Source organism: Bombina bombina, chromosome 4, assembly GCF_027579735.1.
Source record: "Bombina bombina isolate aBomBom1 chromosome 4, aBomBom1.pri, whole genome shotgun sequence".
Taxonomy (NCBI): Eukaryota; Metazoa; Chordata; class Amphibia; order Anura; family Bombinatoridae; genus Bombina; species Bombina bombina.
In genome coordinates, this window is record NC_069502.1 from 881560606 (window position 1) to 881579102 (window position 18497).

Here is an 18497-nt window from a genome sequence, read left to right on the forward strand (position 1 = left end):
ACCTCCCTGAGTAACACGCAGAGGTGTTCAAGCTTAAATTTAAATGTAGAAATATCAGAATCAGGTTGCATCATCTTCCCTGAGTCAGAAACATCACCCACAGAAAGAAGCTCTCCTTCTTCAGCTTCTGCATATTGTGAGGCAGTATCAGACATAGCTCTTAAAAGCGTCAGTATGCTCTGTATTTCGTCTAACTCCAGAGCTATCTCGCTTTCCTCTAAATTCAGGTAGTCTGGCTAATACCGCTGACAGTGTATTATTCATGACTGCCGCCATGTCTTGTAAAGTAAACGCTATGGGCGCCCTAGATGTACTTGGCGCCATTTAAGCGTGAGTCCCTTGAGCAGGAGTCAAAGGATCTGACACGTGGGGAGAGTTAGTCGGCATAACTTCCCCCTCGTCAGATTCCTCTGGTGATAAATTTATTAAAAACAGAATATGATCTTTATTGCTTAAAGTGAAATCAGTACATTTGGTACACATTCTAAGAGGGGGCTCCACAATGGCTTTTAAACATAATGAACAAGGAGTTTCCTCTATGTCAGACATGTTTATACAGACTAGCAATGAGACTATCAAGCTTGGAAAACATTTCAAATCAAGTTAACAAGCAATTATAATAAACGGTACTGTGCCTTTAAGAGAAACAAATTTTGTCAGAATTTGAAAAACAGTGAAAAAAGGCAGTAAATCAAACGAAATTTTTACAGTGTGTATAATAAGCTAACAGAGCATTGCACCCACTTGCAAATGGATGATTAACCCCTTAGTTCAAAAAACGGATCAAAAAAACGATATAGACGTTTTTTAACAGTCACACCAAACTGCCACAGCCTTGCTGTGGGCCTACCTTCCCCAACAAACGATTTTGGAAAGCCTAAGAGCCCTTTAGAGATGTCCTATAGCATTCAGGGGACTCTGGAGGAAGCTGGATGTCTCAGTCTGTAAAAGTTACTGCGCAAAAAAAGCGCTAAATTAGGCCCCTCCCACTCATAGTAACACAGTGGAAAGCCTCAGGAAACTGTTTCTAGGCAAATTTAAGCCAGCCATGTGGAAAAAAACTAGGCCCCAATAAAGTTTTATCACCTCAGAAAGCAAGCATGATACCGGTCGCTATTAAATCACTGTATTCAGGCTTACCTTACATAAATTTGGCATCAGCAGCATTTTCTAGCATTCACATCTTCTAGAAAAATCTTAACTGCACATACCTCATAGCAGGATAACCTGCACGCCATTCGCCCGCTGAAGTTATCTCTCTCTTCAGTCATGTGTCAGAACAGCAATGGATCTTAGTTACAACCTGCTAAGATCATAGAAATCACAGGCAGAATCTTCTATTTTTCTGCCTGGAACAAAATATTACAACTCCGGTACCATTTAAAAATAATAAACTTTTGATTGAAGTAAAATAACAGCTACATTTCACCACTTCTCTCTTACTACCTCCATGTTTGTTGAGAGTTGCAAGAGAATGACTGGATATGGCAGTTAGGGGAGGAGCTATATAGACAGCTCTGCTGTGGGTGTCCTCTTGCAACCTCCTGTTGGGAATGAGAATATCCCACAAGTAATGGATGATCCGTGGACTGGATACACCTTACAAGAGAAAAAGTTATAATTGCATCATTTACTGAATAAACAAAAACGTTGTTATTTTTTTTTTCTAACAGTGTCACCAGTAACTAATGAGCCCTTTATGCAAGCTGAAATTCCTATCCAAGTGTCTGAATACAGCTTACCCTTCCCTCATGGGGATATTGCCAGCCTTTTCTAGAATTAACACAGTCTGTCTAGAAAAATATAGACTGAACATACCTCATATCCAGCTTAGCATGCAAACCGTTCCTCCAACTGAAGTTTTCCTGCACTCTTCAGCCCTTGTGAGAACAGCAGTGGATCTTAGTTACAAAGTGCTAAGATCATCATCCTCCTTGCAGAAATCTTCATCCCTTTCCTGCCAGAGAGTAAATAGTACACACCGGTACCATTTAAAATAACAAACTTTTGCATGATAAATAAAAAAACTAAACATTTTTGTCACCACACTCGCTCTGCCCTTCCTAGTACTTAGAGTAGGCACAGAGAATGACTGGGGGGTGGAGCTAAGGGAGGAGCTATATAGACAGCTCTGCTGTGGGTGCTCTCTTTGCCACTTCCTGTAGGGAAAGAGAATATCCCACAAGAACAGATGAATCCGTGGACTCGATACATCTTACAAGAGAAATATCTTCATGGACATAGAGTCTATTATCGTGCCCAGGAACTCCACCCTGTTGCTGGGAACCAGGGAACTCTTTCCTGAGTTAATCTTCCAACTGTGAGATTGGAGCAGAAGAAGAAGAGCCCTCAAATGATCCTTTGCGAGGCTGAGCGACGGCACCTGAACCAGGATGTCGTCCAGGTAAGGTGCCACTGCAATGCCCCTGGATCTGGCCACTGCAAGCAGTGCCCCCAGAACCTTCGAGAAGACTCTCGGGTCTGTTGCCAGACCAAAGTGTTGGTCCAAATCTTAGGAACCTGAAGTGGTCCCTGTGGATTGGCACATGAAGGTAAGCATCCTTCAAGTCTACAGTTGTCATGAACTGTCCCTCTTGAACTAGGGGCAGAATAGATCTGATTAATTCCATTTTGAACGATGGAACATTCAGAAACTTGTTTAAACAATTTAGAACCAGAATCGGACGGAACGTGCCCTCCTTCTTTGGAACCACAAAAAGTTTGGAATTGTACAATAACCCAGAGAGAGGCGAGATCTCTCACACACTCTAGTAAGGCGTCTCTCTTCTCTAGTCTTGAAGACAGGTTTGACAGGAGGAATCTGCCCTCGGGCAGATGGGATCCGAACCCTATCCTGTAACCCTGGGATACAACTTTTAGAACCCAAGGGTCCTGAACGTCTTGCAACCATGCGTCTGAGAATAGAGATAACCTTCCCCTTACATGATCCGGAGACTGGTCGGGGGCCGCCCCTTCATGCCGATTTCGTCTTGGCGGGCTTCTTGCTCTGCTTAGACTTGTCCAAGATTGAGCCGGCTTCTAAGATCCCTTGGACTGGTCCACTTTTGCGGTGGGTTGCTGGTGCTGGGTCTTGTCCGCACGAAAGGGACGAAAAGTAGATCCCTTAGGCTTAGCCTTCTTATCCTGGGCTAGGAAAGCTCCCTTGCCTCCTGTAACCATGGATATGATCGAATCCAACACTGGACCGAACAGGATCTTCCATTGAAAAGATAGGGACAACAGCCTCGACTTAGAGGTCATGTCCACAGACCAAGATTTTAGCCAAAGAGCCCAAAGAAAAACCTGACACCTTAGCATTCAGGCGAATAATTTGCATATTGGCATCACAGATGAAAGAATTGGCGGCCTTTAGCGCCTTAATCTTCTCCTGTATCTCGTTGATGGAGGTCTCCCCTTCGACAATTACACACAGGGATTTACACCAATATGTTGCAGCTCCAGTGACCGCCACAACAACCGCTGCTAGATGAAAAACAAACCCTGTGTGCTGAAACATCTTTCTCAACATGTTTTCCAGCTTTTGAGCCATGGGCTCCTTAAACAACAAACTATCCTCGAGGGGAATAATTGTCTGCTTCGCAAGCGTAGAGATAGCCCCATCCAGCTTAGGAATGGTCCCCCACAGCTCAAGCTGATAGTCCGGAACGGGGAACAGTTTTTTAAAAGAAGGGGAAAAGGACAAACCTAATCGCTCCCATTCGTTCTTAATAATATTTGCCATCTTAACGGGAACCGGGAAAGTCTGAGGTACTACCCTGTCCTCGTATACCTTGTCAAGCTTAGGAATCACAGGTTTCTCCAGGATCTTAGGTTCCGGAACCTCCAGAATAGCAAGCACCTGCCACAGCAGAAAGCGCAAATTCTCTATCCTAAACCTATAACCAGGCTCCTCCGCAGCCGGAGGTTTAGATGACATGGACTCTGACCCAGAAGGCACCTCCTCCGAAGAGTCGGAGTGGGCCTCGTCATTGTATAGAGCCTCTGGATCTTCCATCAGCGTACACAAACCCTGGGCCGGGCCGCCATGATACACCCTACGCTTGCGCCTAGAAGAAGTGGTAAGCCATGGATCACTTTTGAAACCGCCGATTCCAGTTGGTCCGCAAAGTCTGACGGCCAACAAATCTCTCCCAAAGGAGTAACGTTGGACCCCGGGGCGCTGCATGTGTAATCGGAGATGAATGTATGGAATGCACCTAACAAGACGAAGAACCCTCAGAGGTGGAAGGGCTCAGTAGTACTAGATATCCGTTTACATTTAGATGTTGTAACTTTATCAAGGCATGTGGAACATAGTTGAGCAGCCTGATCTACCAGAACCTCCTTACAATAAACACAGGAATGAGACTTTGTTAAAGAGGGAGAGCCCTCTAACGCGTCAGTCTTCCATAGCTTGCGCTCTTGTTCAGACTAACTTAATTTACAAAAAAGCACCTTTATACCGCCAATGGCCGTGGCACTCACCACCTCCTAGGACCCGGACTACAGAAACCTCTACGTCTCCTGCGCCACAGATCAACAGAGAAGGAGAGATAGGCACACCCAGTCACATGGAGTGCCTGGCAGGACCGCCCCTGCACTAGGGAAAAACGTGCAAAAAATGGCCGTGCAAGATTCCCACAAATAGCCTGAAAGTTCCACACATTGCCAGAGCCCCATCTCGCACATAACGCAGCAATGGCACAATAAACAATATCATGTATTAACCCCCCCTGTTCAATAATCCCCTTTCCAGGAATATTAACCCTTGATTCTGTAAAGATAAAAAAGGTGTCACACTATGACCCTGTCTTCTAAGTTAATATTAATAAAAAATGAAACGATCTTACCAGAATCTACACAGTTGAACAGGAACACGGCCCTTCAAGTGTGACAGGTTAGTAGCCTCGCCCCTGACATGGACTTGAGTGTAGAAAGCAGGCAGCAAAACTTGTCAACGCCAATTGCTTGTGGAGCTGTTAATATGAGTCAGGATGGTTTTGCAGAAAGACTCTCCCTACATCTCCGGACTCTAACTTTCGGCCAGGCTCTCACTGAGAGGCTCACAGGACTACTTAAAACTCCAGTCCCAATGCGAAGAGTACTACCCTCCATAAGAGACTACTCCGATCTTCGGCCCTTCTCTGCCATCCTCCTGTGACGAAAGAAATGACTGAAGGATGAGGTAAGTGGGGAGGTATTTGAGCCTTTGGCTTTGGTGTCTTTGCCTCCTCCTGGTGGCCAGATTCTTAATTCCCAACAGTAATGAATGAAGCCGTGGACTCTCCTCCCCTTTAGATGGAAAAAGGGATAATCTTTCTTTTTAACCAAAACAAATTCTGGTGTTGACTGTCCCTTTAAATATTTTATTTTTCCCTTTCATGGGCATAGAAGAAAACCTTGAGTAGAAAGCTATGCAGTATAGGAGACTAGTATCAATGTTCGCTAGGAATGGATAACAATGCTCTGACCATTAGGTGGCGCTAATAAACATGTATAAAACTGCCCATAAGTGACATAATAAAGAAACTTATAGTTCACTCCTCAGTACCAGGGAAGGTATTTGCAATCCAGTAAATATATGAGCATATTAAAAATTAAAGCAAATAAATAAATCTAGCACCGATATTCCTGCATGTCCTTTCTTTCCCTGCCAAGTGGCAGTATATATATATATATATATATTTTTTTTTTTTATTTTTTTTTTAACTTTACGTTTAACCTTTATCTGTAAAAAGTGAGCGTGTTTTTAGTAAAGTGGCAGTAATATATGAAAAAAACAGAAGCCTTTTAACAGGAGAACATGCTGAAATGTTATGCTTTCTGCACTAAGTTTTTCTACTTAACTGGGAGTATTTTGGGAAGCCATTTAAGAAGTTAATTTTCAAGCACTTTATTTTTCCCAGTTGTTTACTTTTAATGTTTAAAATTTTAATAACCATGTTCAGTTTATACCAGATTTGTGTAGAAATTGTGTTGATTTTTCAAAATTTTAAATGTACAGAATATCGGCCCCTGTTATCGGCCTGAAAGAAGGTCATTAATTGGTATTGGCCCTGAAAAACCGATATCAGTCTATCCCTAATCTTTTTAGCTATAACAATAGTTTAGACACAACACACGTGCACATTTACCTCGGCTGATGATGTCACTGGTTTCCACATCTCCAAGCTGATGCCTCACACACAGATCTTCTGTTTTCACAAATTTCACTATATCAGCTTTATCTTCTACTGTACAAATAAAGCAGATTCAGTTTTTATATATTAATCATAAAAACATAATTTATGCTTACCTGATAAATTTATTTCTCTTGTAGTGTATTCAGTCCACGGGTCATCCATTACTTATGGGATATATTCCCTTCCCAACAGGAAGTTGCAAGAGGATCACCCAAGCAGAGCTGCTATATAGCTCCTCCCCTCACATGTCATATCCAGTCATTCGACCGAAACAAGACGAGAAAGGAGAAACCATAGGGTGCAGTGGTGACTGGAGTATTAATTAAAATTTAGATCTGCCTTAAAAAGGACAGGGCGGGCCGTGGACTGAATACACTACAAGAGAAATAAATTTATCAGGTAAGCATAAATTATGTTTTCTCTTGTTAAGTGTATTCAGTCCACGGGTCATCCATTACTTATGGGATACCAATACCAAAGCTAAGTACACGGATGATGGGAGGGACAAGGCAGGAACTTAAACGGAAGGAACCACTGCCTGTAGAACCTTTCTCCCAAAAACAGCCTCCGAAGAAGCAAAAGTGTAAAATTTGTAAAATTTTAAAAAAGTGTGAAGCGAAGACCAAGTCGCAGCCTTGCAAATCTGTTCAACAGAGGCCTCATTCTTAAAGGCCCAGGTGGAAGCCACAGCTCTAGTGGAATGAGCTGTTATTCTCTCCGGGGGCTGCTGTCCAGCAGTCTCATAGGCTAAGCGTATTATGCTACGAAGCCAAAAGGAGAGAGAGGTTGCCGAAGGTTTTTTGACTTCTCCTCTGCCCAGAGTAAACGACAAACAGTGAAGAAGTTTGACGAAAATCCTTAGTTGCCTGTAAATAGAATTTCAGGGCACGGACTACGTCCAGATTGTGCAAAAGTCGTTCCTTCTTTGAAGAAGGATTAGGACATAATGACGGAACAACAATCTCCTGATTGATATTCCTGTTAGAGACTACTTTAGGTAAAAACCCAGGTTTAGTACGCAGAACTACCATGTCTGAATGGAAAATCAGATAAGGAGAATCACAATGTACGGCGGATAACTCCGAGACTCTTCGAGCCGAGAAAATAGCCACCAAAAACAGAACTTTCCAAGATAAAAGTTTAATATCAACGGAATGAAGGGGTTCAAACGGAACTCCTTGAAGAACTTTAAGAACCAAGTTTAAGCTCCACGGAGGAGCAACAGTTTTAAACACAGGCTTAATCCTAGCTAAGGCTTGACAAAAGGCCTGGACGTCTGGAACATCTGCCAGACGCTTGTGCAAAAGAATAGACAGAGCAGAAATCTGTCCCTTTAAAGAACTAGCTGATAAGCCTTTTTCCAAACCCTCTTGGAGAAAGGACAAAATCCTTGGAATCCTAACCTTACTCCATGAGTAACTCTTGGATTCGCACTAATACAGGTATTTACGCCATATCTTATGGTAGATTTTTCTGGTAACAGGCTTTCGTGCCTGTATCAAGGTATCAATAACTGACTCGGAGAAGCCACGCTTTGATAGGATCAAGTGTTCAATCTCCACGCAGTCAGTCTCAGAGAAATTAGATTTGGATGATTGAAAGGACCTTGTATTAGAAGGTCTTGCCTCAAAGGTAGAGTCCATGGTGGACAGGACGACATGTCCACTAGGTCTGCATACCAGGTCCTGCGTGGCCACACAGGCGCTATCAGAATCACTGATGCTCTCTCCTGATTGATTTTGGCAATCAGTCGAGGGAGCAGAGGAAACGGTGGAAACACATAAGCCATGTTGAAGAACCAAGGAGCTGCTAGAGCATCTATCAGCGTCGCTTCCGGGTCCCTGGACCTGGATCCGTAACGAGGAAGTTTGGCGTTCTGGCGAGACGCCATGAGATCCAACTCTGGTTTGCCCCAATGATGGATCAGTTGAGCAAAAACCTCCGGATGGAGTTCCCACTCCCCCGGATGAAAAGTCTAACGACTTAGAAAGTCCGCCTCCCAGTTCTCCACGCCTGGGATGTGGATCGCTGACAAGTGGCAAGAGTGAGACTCTGTCCAGCGAATTATCTTTGAGACTTCTAACATCGCTAGGGAGCTCCTGGTTCCCCCTTGATGGTTGATATAAGCCACAGTCGTGATGTTGTCCGACTGAAATCTGATGAACCTCAGTGTTGCTAACTGAGGCCAAGCTAGAAGAGCATTGAATATTGCCCTTAGCTCCAGAATATTTATTGGGAGGAGTTTCTCCTCCTGAGTCCAAGATCCCTGAGCCTTCAGGGAATTCCAGACTGCGCCCCAGCCTAGGAGGCTGGCATCTGTTGTTACAACCGTCCAATCTGGTCTGCGAAAGGTCATGCCCCTGGACAGATGGACCCGAGATAGCCACCAGAGAAGAGAATCTCTGGTCTCTTGATCCAGATTTAGTAGGGGCGACAAATCTGAGTAATCCCCATTTCACTGACGTAGCATGCACAATTGCAACGGTCTGAGATGTAGGCGCGCAAATGGCACTATGTCCATTGCCGCTACCATTAAGCCGATTACTTCCATGCACTGAGCCACTGACGGGCGTGGAATGGAATGAAGGACCCGGCAAGCATTTAAGAGTTTTGATAGCCTGGCCTCTGTCAGGTAGATTTTCATTTCTACAGAATCTATCAGAGTCCCTAGGAAGGAGACTCTTGTGAGTGGTGATAGAGAACTCTTTTCCACGTTCACCTTCCACCCATGCGACATTAGAAATGCCAGAACTATCTCTGTATGAGATTTGGTAATTTGCAAGCTTGACGCCTGTATCAGGATGTCGTCTAGATATGGAGCCACCGCTATGCCTCGCGGTCTTAGAACCGCCAGAAGAGAGCCCAGCACCTTTGTAAAGATTCTCGGGGCCGTAGCCAACCTGAAGGGGAGAGCTACAAACTGGTAATGCCTGTCTAGAAAGGCAAATCTTAGGAACCGATGATGATCTTTGTGAATCGGTATGTGAAGGTAGGCATCCTTTAAATCCACTGTGGTCATGTACTGCCCCTCTTGGATCATGGGTAGGATAGTCCGAATAGTTTCCATTTTGAATGATGGAACTCTTAGGAATTTGTTTAAGATCTTTAGGTCCAAAATTGGTCTGAAGGTACCCTCTTTCTTGGGAACCACGAACAGATTTGAATAAAACCCCTGTCCTTGTTCCAACCGCGGAACTGGGTGGATCACCCCCATTACTAGGAGGTCTTGTACGCAACATAGTAATGCCTCTTTCTTTATCTGGTTTTCTGATAACCTTGAAAGATGAAATCTCCCTTGAGGAGGAGAAGCCTTGAAGTCCAGAAGACATCCCTGAGATATGATCTCCAACGCCCAGGGATCCTGGACATCTCTTGCCCATGCCTGGGCGAAGAGAGAAAGTCTGCCCCCTACTAGATCCGTTTCCGTATAGGGGGCCATCCCTTCATGCTGTCTTAGGGGCAGTAGCAGGTTTTCTGGCCTGCTTGCCCTTGTTCCAGGACTGGTTAGTTTTCCAGGCCTGTCTGTAACGAGCAACGGTTCCTTCCTGTTTTGGGGCGGAGGAAGTTGACGTTGCTCCTGCCTTGAAATTTCGAAAGGCACGAAAATTAGACTGTTTGGCCTTTGATTTGGCCCTGTCCTGAGGAAGAGTATGACCCTTACCTCCAGTAATGTCAGCGATAATTTCTTTCAAGCCGGGTCCGAATAAGGTTTGCCCCTTGAAAGGAATATTAAGCAATTTAGATTTAGAAGTCACATCAACTGACCAGGATTTAAGCCATAACGCTCTGCGCGCCTGGGTGGCAAATCCGGAGTTCTTAGCCGTTAGTTTAGTTAAATGTACAATGGCATCAGAAACAAATGCATTAGCTAGCTTAAGTGCTTTAAGCTTGTCCATAATTTCATCCAATGGAGCTGAGTGAATGGCCTCTTCTAGAGACTCAAACCAGAATGCCGCAGCAGCAGTGACAGGCGCAATGTATGCAAGGGGCTGCAAGATAAAACCTTGTTGAACAAACATTTTCTTAAGGTAACCTTCCACTTTTTTATCCATTGGATCCGAAAAAGCACAACTATCCTCCACCGGGATAGTGGTACGCTTAGCTAAAGTAGAAACTGCTCCCTCCACCTTAGGGACCGTCTGCCATAAGTCCCGTGTAGTGGCGTCTATTGGAAACATTTTTCTAAATATAGGAGGTGGGGAAAAGGGCACACCAGGTCTATCCCACTCCTTGCTAATAATTTCTGTAAGCCTTTTAGGTATAGGAAAAACATCAGTACACACCGGTACTGCATAGTATCTATCCAGCCTACATAATTTCTCTGGAATTGCAACTGTGTTACAGTCATTCAGAGCCGCTAAAACCTCCCCTAGCAATACACGGAGGTTCTCAAGCTTAAATTTAAAATTAGAGATCTCTGAATCCTGTTTCCCTGGATCAGATCCGTCACCAACAGAATGAAGCTCTCCGTCCTCATGTTCTGCAAACTGTGACGCAGTATCGGACATGGTTCTTGTAGCACCAGCGCGCTCTATTCTTACCCCAGAGCAATCGCGCTTGCCTCTTAATTCTGGCAATTTAGATAATACTTCTGTCAGGGTATTATTCATAATAGTAGCCATGTCTTGTAAAGTGATTTGTATGGACGTCCCTGATGCACTTTGGCGCCACAATATCACGCGCCTCCTGAGCGGGAGGCGAAGGTACTGACACGTGAGGAGAGTTAGTCGGCATAACTTCCCCCTCGTTGTCTGGTGATAATTCCTTTATAGATAAAGACTGGCCTTTATTATTTAAAGTGAAATCAATACATTTAGTACACATATTTCTATGGGGCTCCACACTGGCCTTTAAACATAGTGAACAAACAGATTCATCTGTGTCAGACATGTTTAAACAGACTAGCAATAAAACTAGCAGACTTGGAAAACACTGTAAATAATTTTACAAGCAATAAAGAAAAACGCTACTGTGCCTTTAAGAAGCACAAAAAAACTGTCACAGTTGAAATAACAATGAACCAAATCAGTTATAGCAATCAAATTTTCACAGTAAATGTATTAAGTTAGCAGAGCATTGCACCCACTTGCAAATGGATGATTAACCCCTTAATACCCAAAACGGATTTTTATAAGCAGTAAAGAAAAAAACATTTTTTAATACAGTCAAAAACCACTGTCACAGGTCTGCTGTGACTGATTACCTCCCTCAAAATGACTTTTGAAGTCCCTTAAGCTCTCTGGAGACGACCTGGGTCATGCAGGAAGAAGCAGGAAGACTGAGCCTGAATTTTTACTGCGTCAAAAAAGCGCTAAAATAGGCCCCTTCTACACAAAATTACAACATTGGGAGTTTCAGTTAACTGTCTCTATGCAGAAATACCGGTCAGCCATGTGGAAAAAATGTATACCCCAATAAGTTTTATCACCAGTGTACCTCACAAAACGAATAAACATGCCAGCAAAATCGTTTTAAACATCCTTTTTTTAAGGAGTATGAATCTCTATTGATAAGCCTGATACCAGTCTTCCTACTGCATTTAAGGCTTATAACATCACTTCAATATTAATAGCATTTTCTCAGTCAAATTCCATTCCTTAGAAAATTACTTTACTGTATATATTTAAATCAGCCTGCTAACAGTCGCTCTCACTGTATTAAAGGCTTTACTTACATTACATCGGTATCAGCAGTATTTTCTTAGTCAATTCCATTCCTTAGAAAAATAATTTACTGCACATACCTTGTTTGCAGGATTCCCCGCACGCTATTCCCTTTCTGAAAGTTACCCCACTCCTCAGAATGTGCGAGAACAGCCAGTGGATCTTAGTTACTTCTGCTAAGATCATAGAAAACGCAGGCAGATTCTTCTTCCAAATACTGCCTGAGAACAAACAGCACACTCCGGTGCCATTTAAAATAACAAACTTTTGATTGAAGAAATAAACTAAGTATAAAAACACCACAGACCTCTCACAACGTCCTATCTAGTTGAGTTGCAAGAGAATGACTGGATATGACATGTGAGGGGAGCAGCTATATAGCAGCTCTGCTTGGGTGATCCTCTTGCAACTTCCTGTTGGGAAGGGAATATATCCCATAAGTAATGGATGACCCGTGGACTGAATACACTTAACAAGAGAAATCTTATTTTATTTCCTAGACAGACAATAGCACCAGATAGAAACACTGGTCTTTTTCTTTCTTATTGTTTAATTACTTTACAATGTTAAATCATACGTGCACACTCACCTGTAACTCACACACCTTACACACATCATATGTGCACACTCACCTGTAACTCACACACATTATACATGCACACTCATATTCCTCAGACACACCACACATGCAGAGTCACATGTAACTCACACATATAATACGGGCACACTCACCTGTAACTTACACATCACACGTGCACACTCACCTGTAACTCACACACATCATATATGCACAGTCACATGTAACTCTCAGCCCTCACACATCATACATGCACACTAACCTGTAACTTACATCCCTCACACACATCATACGTGCACATTCACCTGTAACTCACACACATCACACATGCACAGTCACATGTAACTCTCAGCCCTCACACACATCATACGTGTACACTAACCTGTAACTCTCATCCATTACACACATTATACATGCACACTAACCTGTAACACACATCATATGTGCACACTCATCTGTAACTGACAACACTCACACACATAACACATGCACACTCACCTGTAGCTTACACCGCTCACACATTATACGTGCACATTCACCTGTAACTCATACGCATCATACATGCACACTCACCTGTAACTCACACCCCTCACACACAACATAGGTGCACACTCCCCTGTAACTCACACATCTCACACGCATCATACGTGCACACTCACCTGTAACTCGCACACATCATACATGCACACTCACCTGTAACTCACACCTCTCCCACACAACATACTTGCACACTGACCTGTAACTTGCATCACTCACACACATCATACGTGCACACTGATCTGTAACTCACATCACTCGCACAAATCATACGTGCACTCACCTGTACCACAAACCCCATACACACATCACACATGCACACTCACCTGTAACTTACACCTCTCACACGCATTTTACATGCACACTCACCTGTAACTCTCACCCCTCACCCACAACATACGTGCACACTCACCTGCAGTTCAAACCCTTCACACACATCATACTGTACATGCACACTCACCTGTAACTCACACCCCTCACACACAACATATATGCACACTCACCTGTAGCTTACACCTTTAACACACATCATACATGCATACTCACCTGTAACTCACACCCCTCACACGCATCATACGTGTACACTCACTTGTAACTCACATCCCTCACACACATCATAAGTGCACACTCACCTGTAAATCACATCCCTCACACATGCACACTTACCTGAGCTTATACTGTCACTAGTTTTCTCATCAGGGGCTCCCAGCTGATGCCTAACACAGAGATCTTCTGTTATCTCATCTTTCACTATGTCAGTGTTATCTGTATCTGTACAAATAAAGCAGATTCAGTTTTTATATCACATGATCTAGTTTTTATAACTTACATGCACAATTATCTTTAACTCATCTCTCACATACACATCATACGTGCACACTCACCTGTAACTCACATCACTCACACACATAATACATGCACACTCACCCGTAACTCACACCCCTCACACGTGCACACTCACCTGTAACTCACACACATAATACGTGCACAATCGCTCCCACACATCATATGTGCACACTCACCTGTAACTCACATCCCTCACACACATATGTGCACACTCACCTATACATCGCATCACAAACATCATAGGTGCACACTCACCTGTAACTTGCATTGCTCACACACATCATACATGCACACTAACCTGTAACTCACACCCCTCACACACATCACACGTGCACACTCACCTGTAACTCAGACCACTTACACACATCATACATGCACACTCACCTGTAACTCACATCCCTCACACACATATGTGCACACTCACCTGTAAATCGCATCACTCACACACATCATAGGTGCACACTCACCTGTAAATCACATTCCTCACAAACACATCATACATGCACAATCATCTGTAACTCACACACATTGTACATGCACACTCACCTGTAACTCACATCATATGTGCACACTCACCTGTACTTCAAACCCCTACACACTTTATAAGTGCACACTCACCTGTAATTCACATCCCTTACACACAACATACATGCACACTCACCTGTAATTCACATCCCTCACACACATCACCTGTAACTCACATATCTCACACATATCATACTTGCACACTAACCTGTAACTCACATCCCTCACACATCATACGTGCACAATCACCTGTAACTCACATGCCTCACCCACATCATACGTGCACACTCACCTGTAATCCAGATCCCTGACACATTCTACTTGCACACTCACCTGTAACTCACACCTCTCACACACAACATAGGTGCACACTTACCTGTAACTCACACCTCTCACACGCATCATAGGTGCACACTCACCTGTAACTCACACCCCTCACACACATCTTGCATGCACACTCACCTGTAACGCACACCCCTCACACACATCTTGCATGCACACTCACCTGTAACTCATACCCCTCACACATATCTTGCATGCACACTCACCTGTAACTCACACACAACATAGGTGCACACTCACCTGTAACTCACACCTCTCACACGCATCATACGTACACACTCACCTGTAACTCGCACACATCATACATGCACACTCATCTGTAACTCACACCCCTCCCACACAACATACGTGCACACTGACCTGTAACACACATCCCTCACACACATCATACTGGGGCTGGGGTGTCTTTGCCTGCTCCTGGTGGCCAGGTTCTTAATTCCCAACAGTAATGAATGAAGCCGTGGACTCTCCTCCCCTTTAGATGGAAAAAGGGATAATCTTTCTTTTTAACCAAAACAAATTCTGGTGTTGACTGTCCCTTTAAATATTTTATTTTTCCCTTTCATGGGCATAGAAGAAAACCTTGAGTAGAAAGCTATGCAGTATAGGAGACTAGTATCAATATTCTCTAGGAATGGATAACAATGCTCTGACCATTAGGTGGCGCTAATAAACATGTATAAAACTGCCCATAAGTGACATAATAAAGAAACTTATAGTTCACTCCTCAGTACCAGAGAAGGTATTTGCAATCCAGTAAATATATGAGCATACTAAAAATTAAAGCAAATAAAAAAAATCTAGCACTGATATTCCTGCATGTCCTGTCTTTCCCTGTCAAGTGGCAGTATAAACAGGATATATATTTTATTTTTTTTAACTTTACGTTTAACCGTTATCTGTAAAGCCTTTTAACAGGAGAACATACTGAAATGTTATGCTTTCTGCACTATAATGTTTTTCCACTTAACTGGGAGTATTAAGAAATCATGTAGTGTCTAGCTTTGCAGTAGTGACTTAAATTTATTTTATACCAGTGTACAGTTTAAAAGGGATTTATGCCATTTTTCTATGTTTTGGGAAGCCATTTAAGAAGTTAATTTTCAAGCACTTTATTTTTCCCAGTTGTTTACTTTTAATGTTTAAAATTTTAATAACCATGTTCAGTTTATACCAGATTTGTGTAGAAATTGTGTTGATTTTTCAAAATTTTAAATGTACAGAATATCGGCCCCTGTTATCGGTTATCGGCTTGAAAGAAGGTCATTAATTGGTATTGGCCCTGAAAAAACGATATCAGTCTATCCCTAATCTTTTTAGCTATAACAATAGTTTAGACACAACACACGTGCACATTTACCTCGGCTGATGATGTCACTGGTTTCCACATCTCCCAGCTGATGCCTCACACACAGATCTTCTGTTTTCACAAATTTCACTATATCAGCTTTATCTTCTACTGTACAAATAAAGCAGATTCAGTTTTTATATATTAATAATAAAACCTTTTTTTTTATTTCCTAGACAGACAATAGCACCAGATAGAAACACTGGTCTTTTTCCTTCTTATTGTTTAATTATTTTACAATGTTAAATCATACGTGCACACTCAACTGTAACTCACACCCCTTACACACATCATATGTGCACACTCACCTGTAACTCACACACATTATACATGCACACTCATATTCCTCAGACACACCACACATGCAGAGTCACATGTAACTCACACATATCATACGGGCACACTCACCTGTAACTTACACATCACACGTGCACACTCACCTGTAACTCACACACATCATATATGCACAGTCACATGTAACGCTCAGCCCTCACACATCATACATGCACACTAACCTGTAACTTACACCCCTCACACACATCACACATGCACAGTCACATGTAACTCTCAGCCCTCACACACATCATACGTGTACACAGAGCCGCCACTAGAAATTTTGGGGCCCATGACTTAACCATTGATCAGCCCCCACCCCCCTTCTTTGACATGTGCAATTTTTGACCAAGTGACTAAAACGTATATGCACTTTATTCTTAAGTGTCTATTTTAACTTGGAAATGTTGTAAAGGTAGTAACACACAGACATACTCATACACTGAAACACACACACACACTCACACATAAGGCTTCACATATAGACACTCTAGCCAACATGAAAAGAAACACACTCAGACACAGACACCCACACAGACACTTAGCACTTGTTTACATTGACCTGACAAGTAATGAGGTAAACTACAGTTTTGTAAAGAAAGGAGATTTAGAAAACAAAATATGGAGTTCTGATTATCTTTTTATAAAGGAAGATGCCAACTAAATCATGACAACAGCATGCAGTGGCTGAAAGGAAGGGCCCTGAACTGCCTAAATAATAATTTTAAGGTTAAATGGTGAATTGGTGACTTACGAAAAGGTCTCGTTAGTCTCAAAGACTGTAGAAAGATGTGAATAATCAGTAGTAAGGTCAAAATGTCATAAAAAGGAACAGACAATGGACACACACACACAAACAAACTCAAGCTTGCACATACACCCAAGGAAACACCGACAGAGGCAACCACAGAAAACACACAAAGACATACACACACACACAGAGACACCCACAGAAAACACACAAAGACATACACACACAGAGAGACAACTACATAAAACACAGAAAGACATACATACACACGCGCTCACTGAGACATCCACAGAAAACACACACAGACATACACACACCCTCACAGAGACATCCACAGAAAACACAGACATACATACAAACATACACCCTCACAGAGACATCCACAGAAAACACAGACATACACACCCACCCTCACAGAGAAACCCACAGAAAAAAAATACATACATACTCAGAGACACAAACCAAAGCACAAAGACGTGAACACAGACATCCACAGAAACACTCACAGGAGGAAACATTTATGCACCTTGAATCCCCTAAATCAACAGTGTGTGACATGCATGATAAAAAAATTGCAGAAATTAAGAGCTCAATTTTTAAAGAATCATATTTGTAAACGTGCAAACAAAAATAATTCTATGAATTCAAAATTGTACATTAATGATCTGGGTAGATGGCTAGATGAAGAAAAGTACTTTTAAAAGGTTGACATATGTTTGTTTGATTTTTCCCCAACCAAGAGCACCACTTCAAATATAGTGTACAAAGGTTCCCATCTGTCAGCTGTACTCTATATGGTCTTGGTGGAACCATAAGCTGTGGTACTCATACCATTAGATCTGGTTAAATGCAGGATTTAGGCTTGTTGGTATGTATTTCAAAATTAAGTCAGCTGTAGTGTAAACTGAACAGTTTTAAGTTAACCTGTCTCATTTCAAACACTTAGCAATCTTAGTCTGAGAGTATAACATTTTATGCAGATGTAAAAATCTTAAATAAAATGCCTCCTTGCATCTGGAAAGTCCTTGCATAAAGGGGCAATAAACTGGAATGCAATTAATGGTAGGTGCCCTTTTGGCAGATATGCATTTTATATATATATATATATATATATATATATATATATATATATATATATATATATAAATGCATATCTGCCAAAAGGGCACCTACCATTTGTGTATTGAGGAGGAAACATTTCTGCATGGTTTTAAATATAGAATTTCTACAGCATTGTCAAATAATCATAAATACACTGCTGCTAAAAAAAAAAAGTGTTTTTATGGACCTCTGGCCCCACCATACAACTACTACCACACTGAAGTTACAATCCGAAATTGCACAAAGAAATAAAAAAACATTTACTAAGTAAGTCCTACCTCCTCTGCAAATG

General features: G+C 42.3%; 1 protein-coding gene across 1 annotated transcript in view; it reads right to left on the minus strand.

Moving 5' to 3' along the window:
- The window catches only part of LOC128657427 (zinc finger protein 2-like), a 223680-nt gene that overhangs the window by 101043 nt on the left and 104140 nt on the right, over positions 1-18497 (minus strand). Inside the window, exons 5-7 of the mRNA XM_053711779.1 lie at positions 16033-16131; positions 13626-13730; positions 6135-6233 (exon numbers count right to left, since the gene is read on the minus strand). Of these exons, the coding sequence (XP_053567754.1) occupies positions 6135-6233; positions 13626-13730; positions 16033-16131 (303 nt within the window). The remainder of the gene's footprint in view (positions 1-6134; positions 6234-13625; positions 13731-16032; positions 16132-18497) is intronic.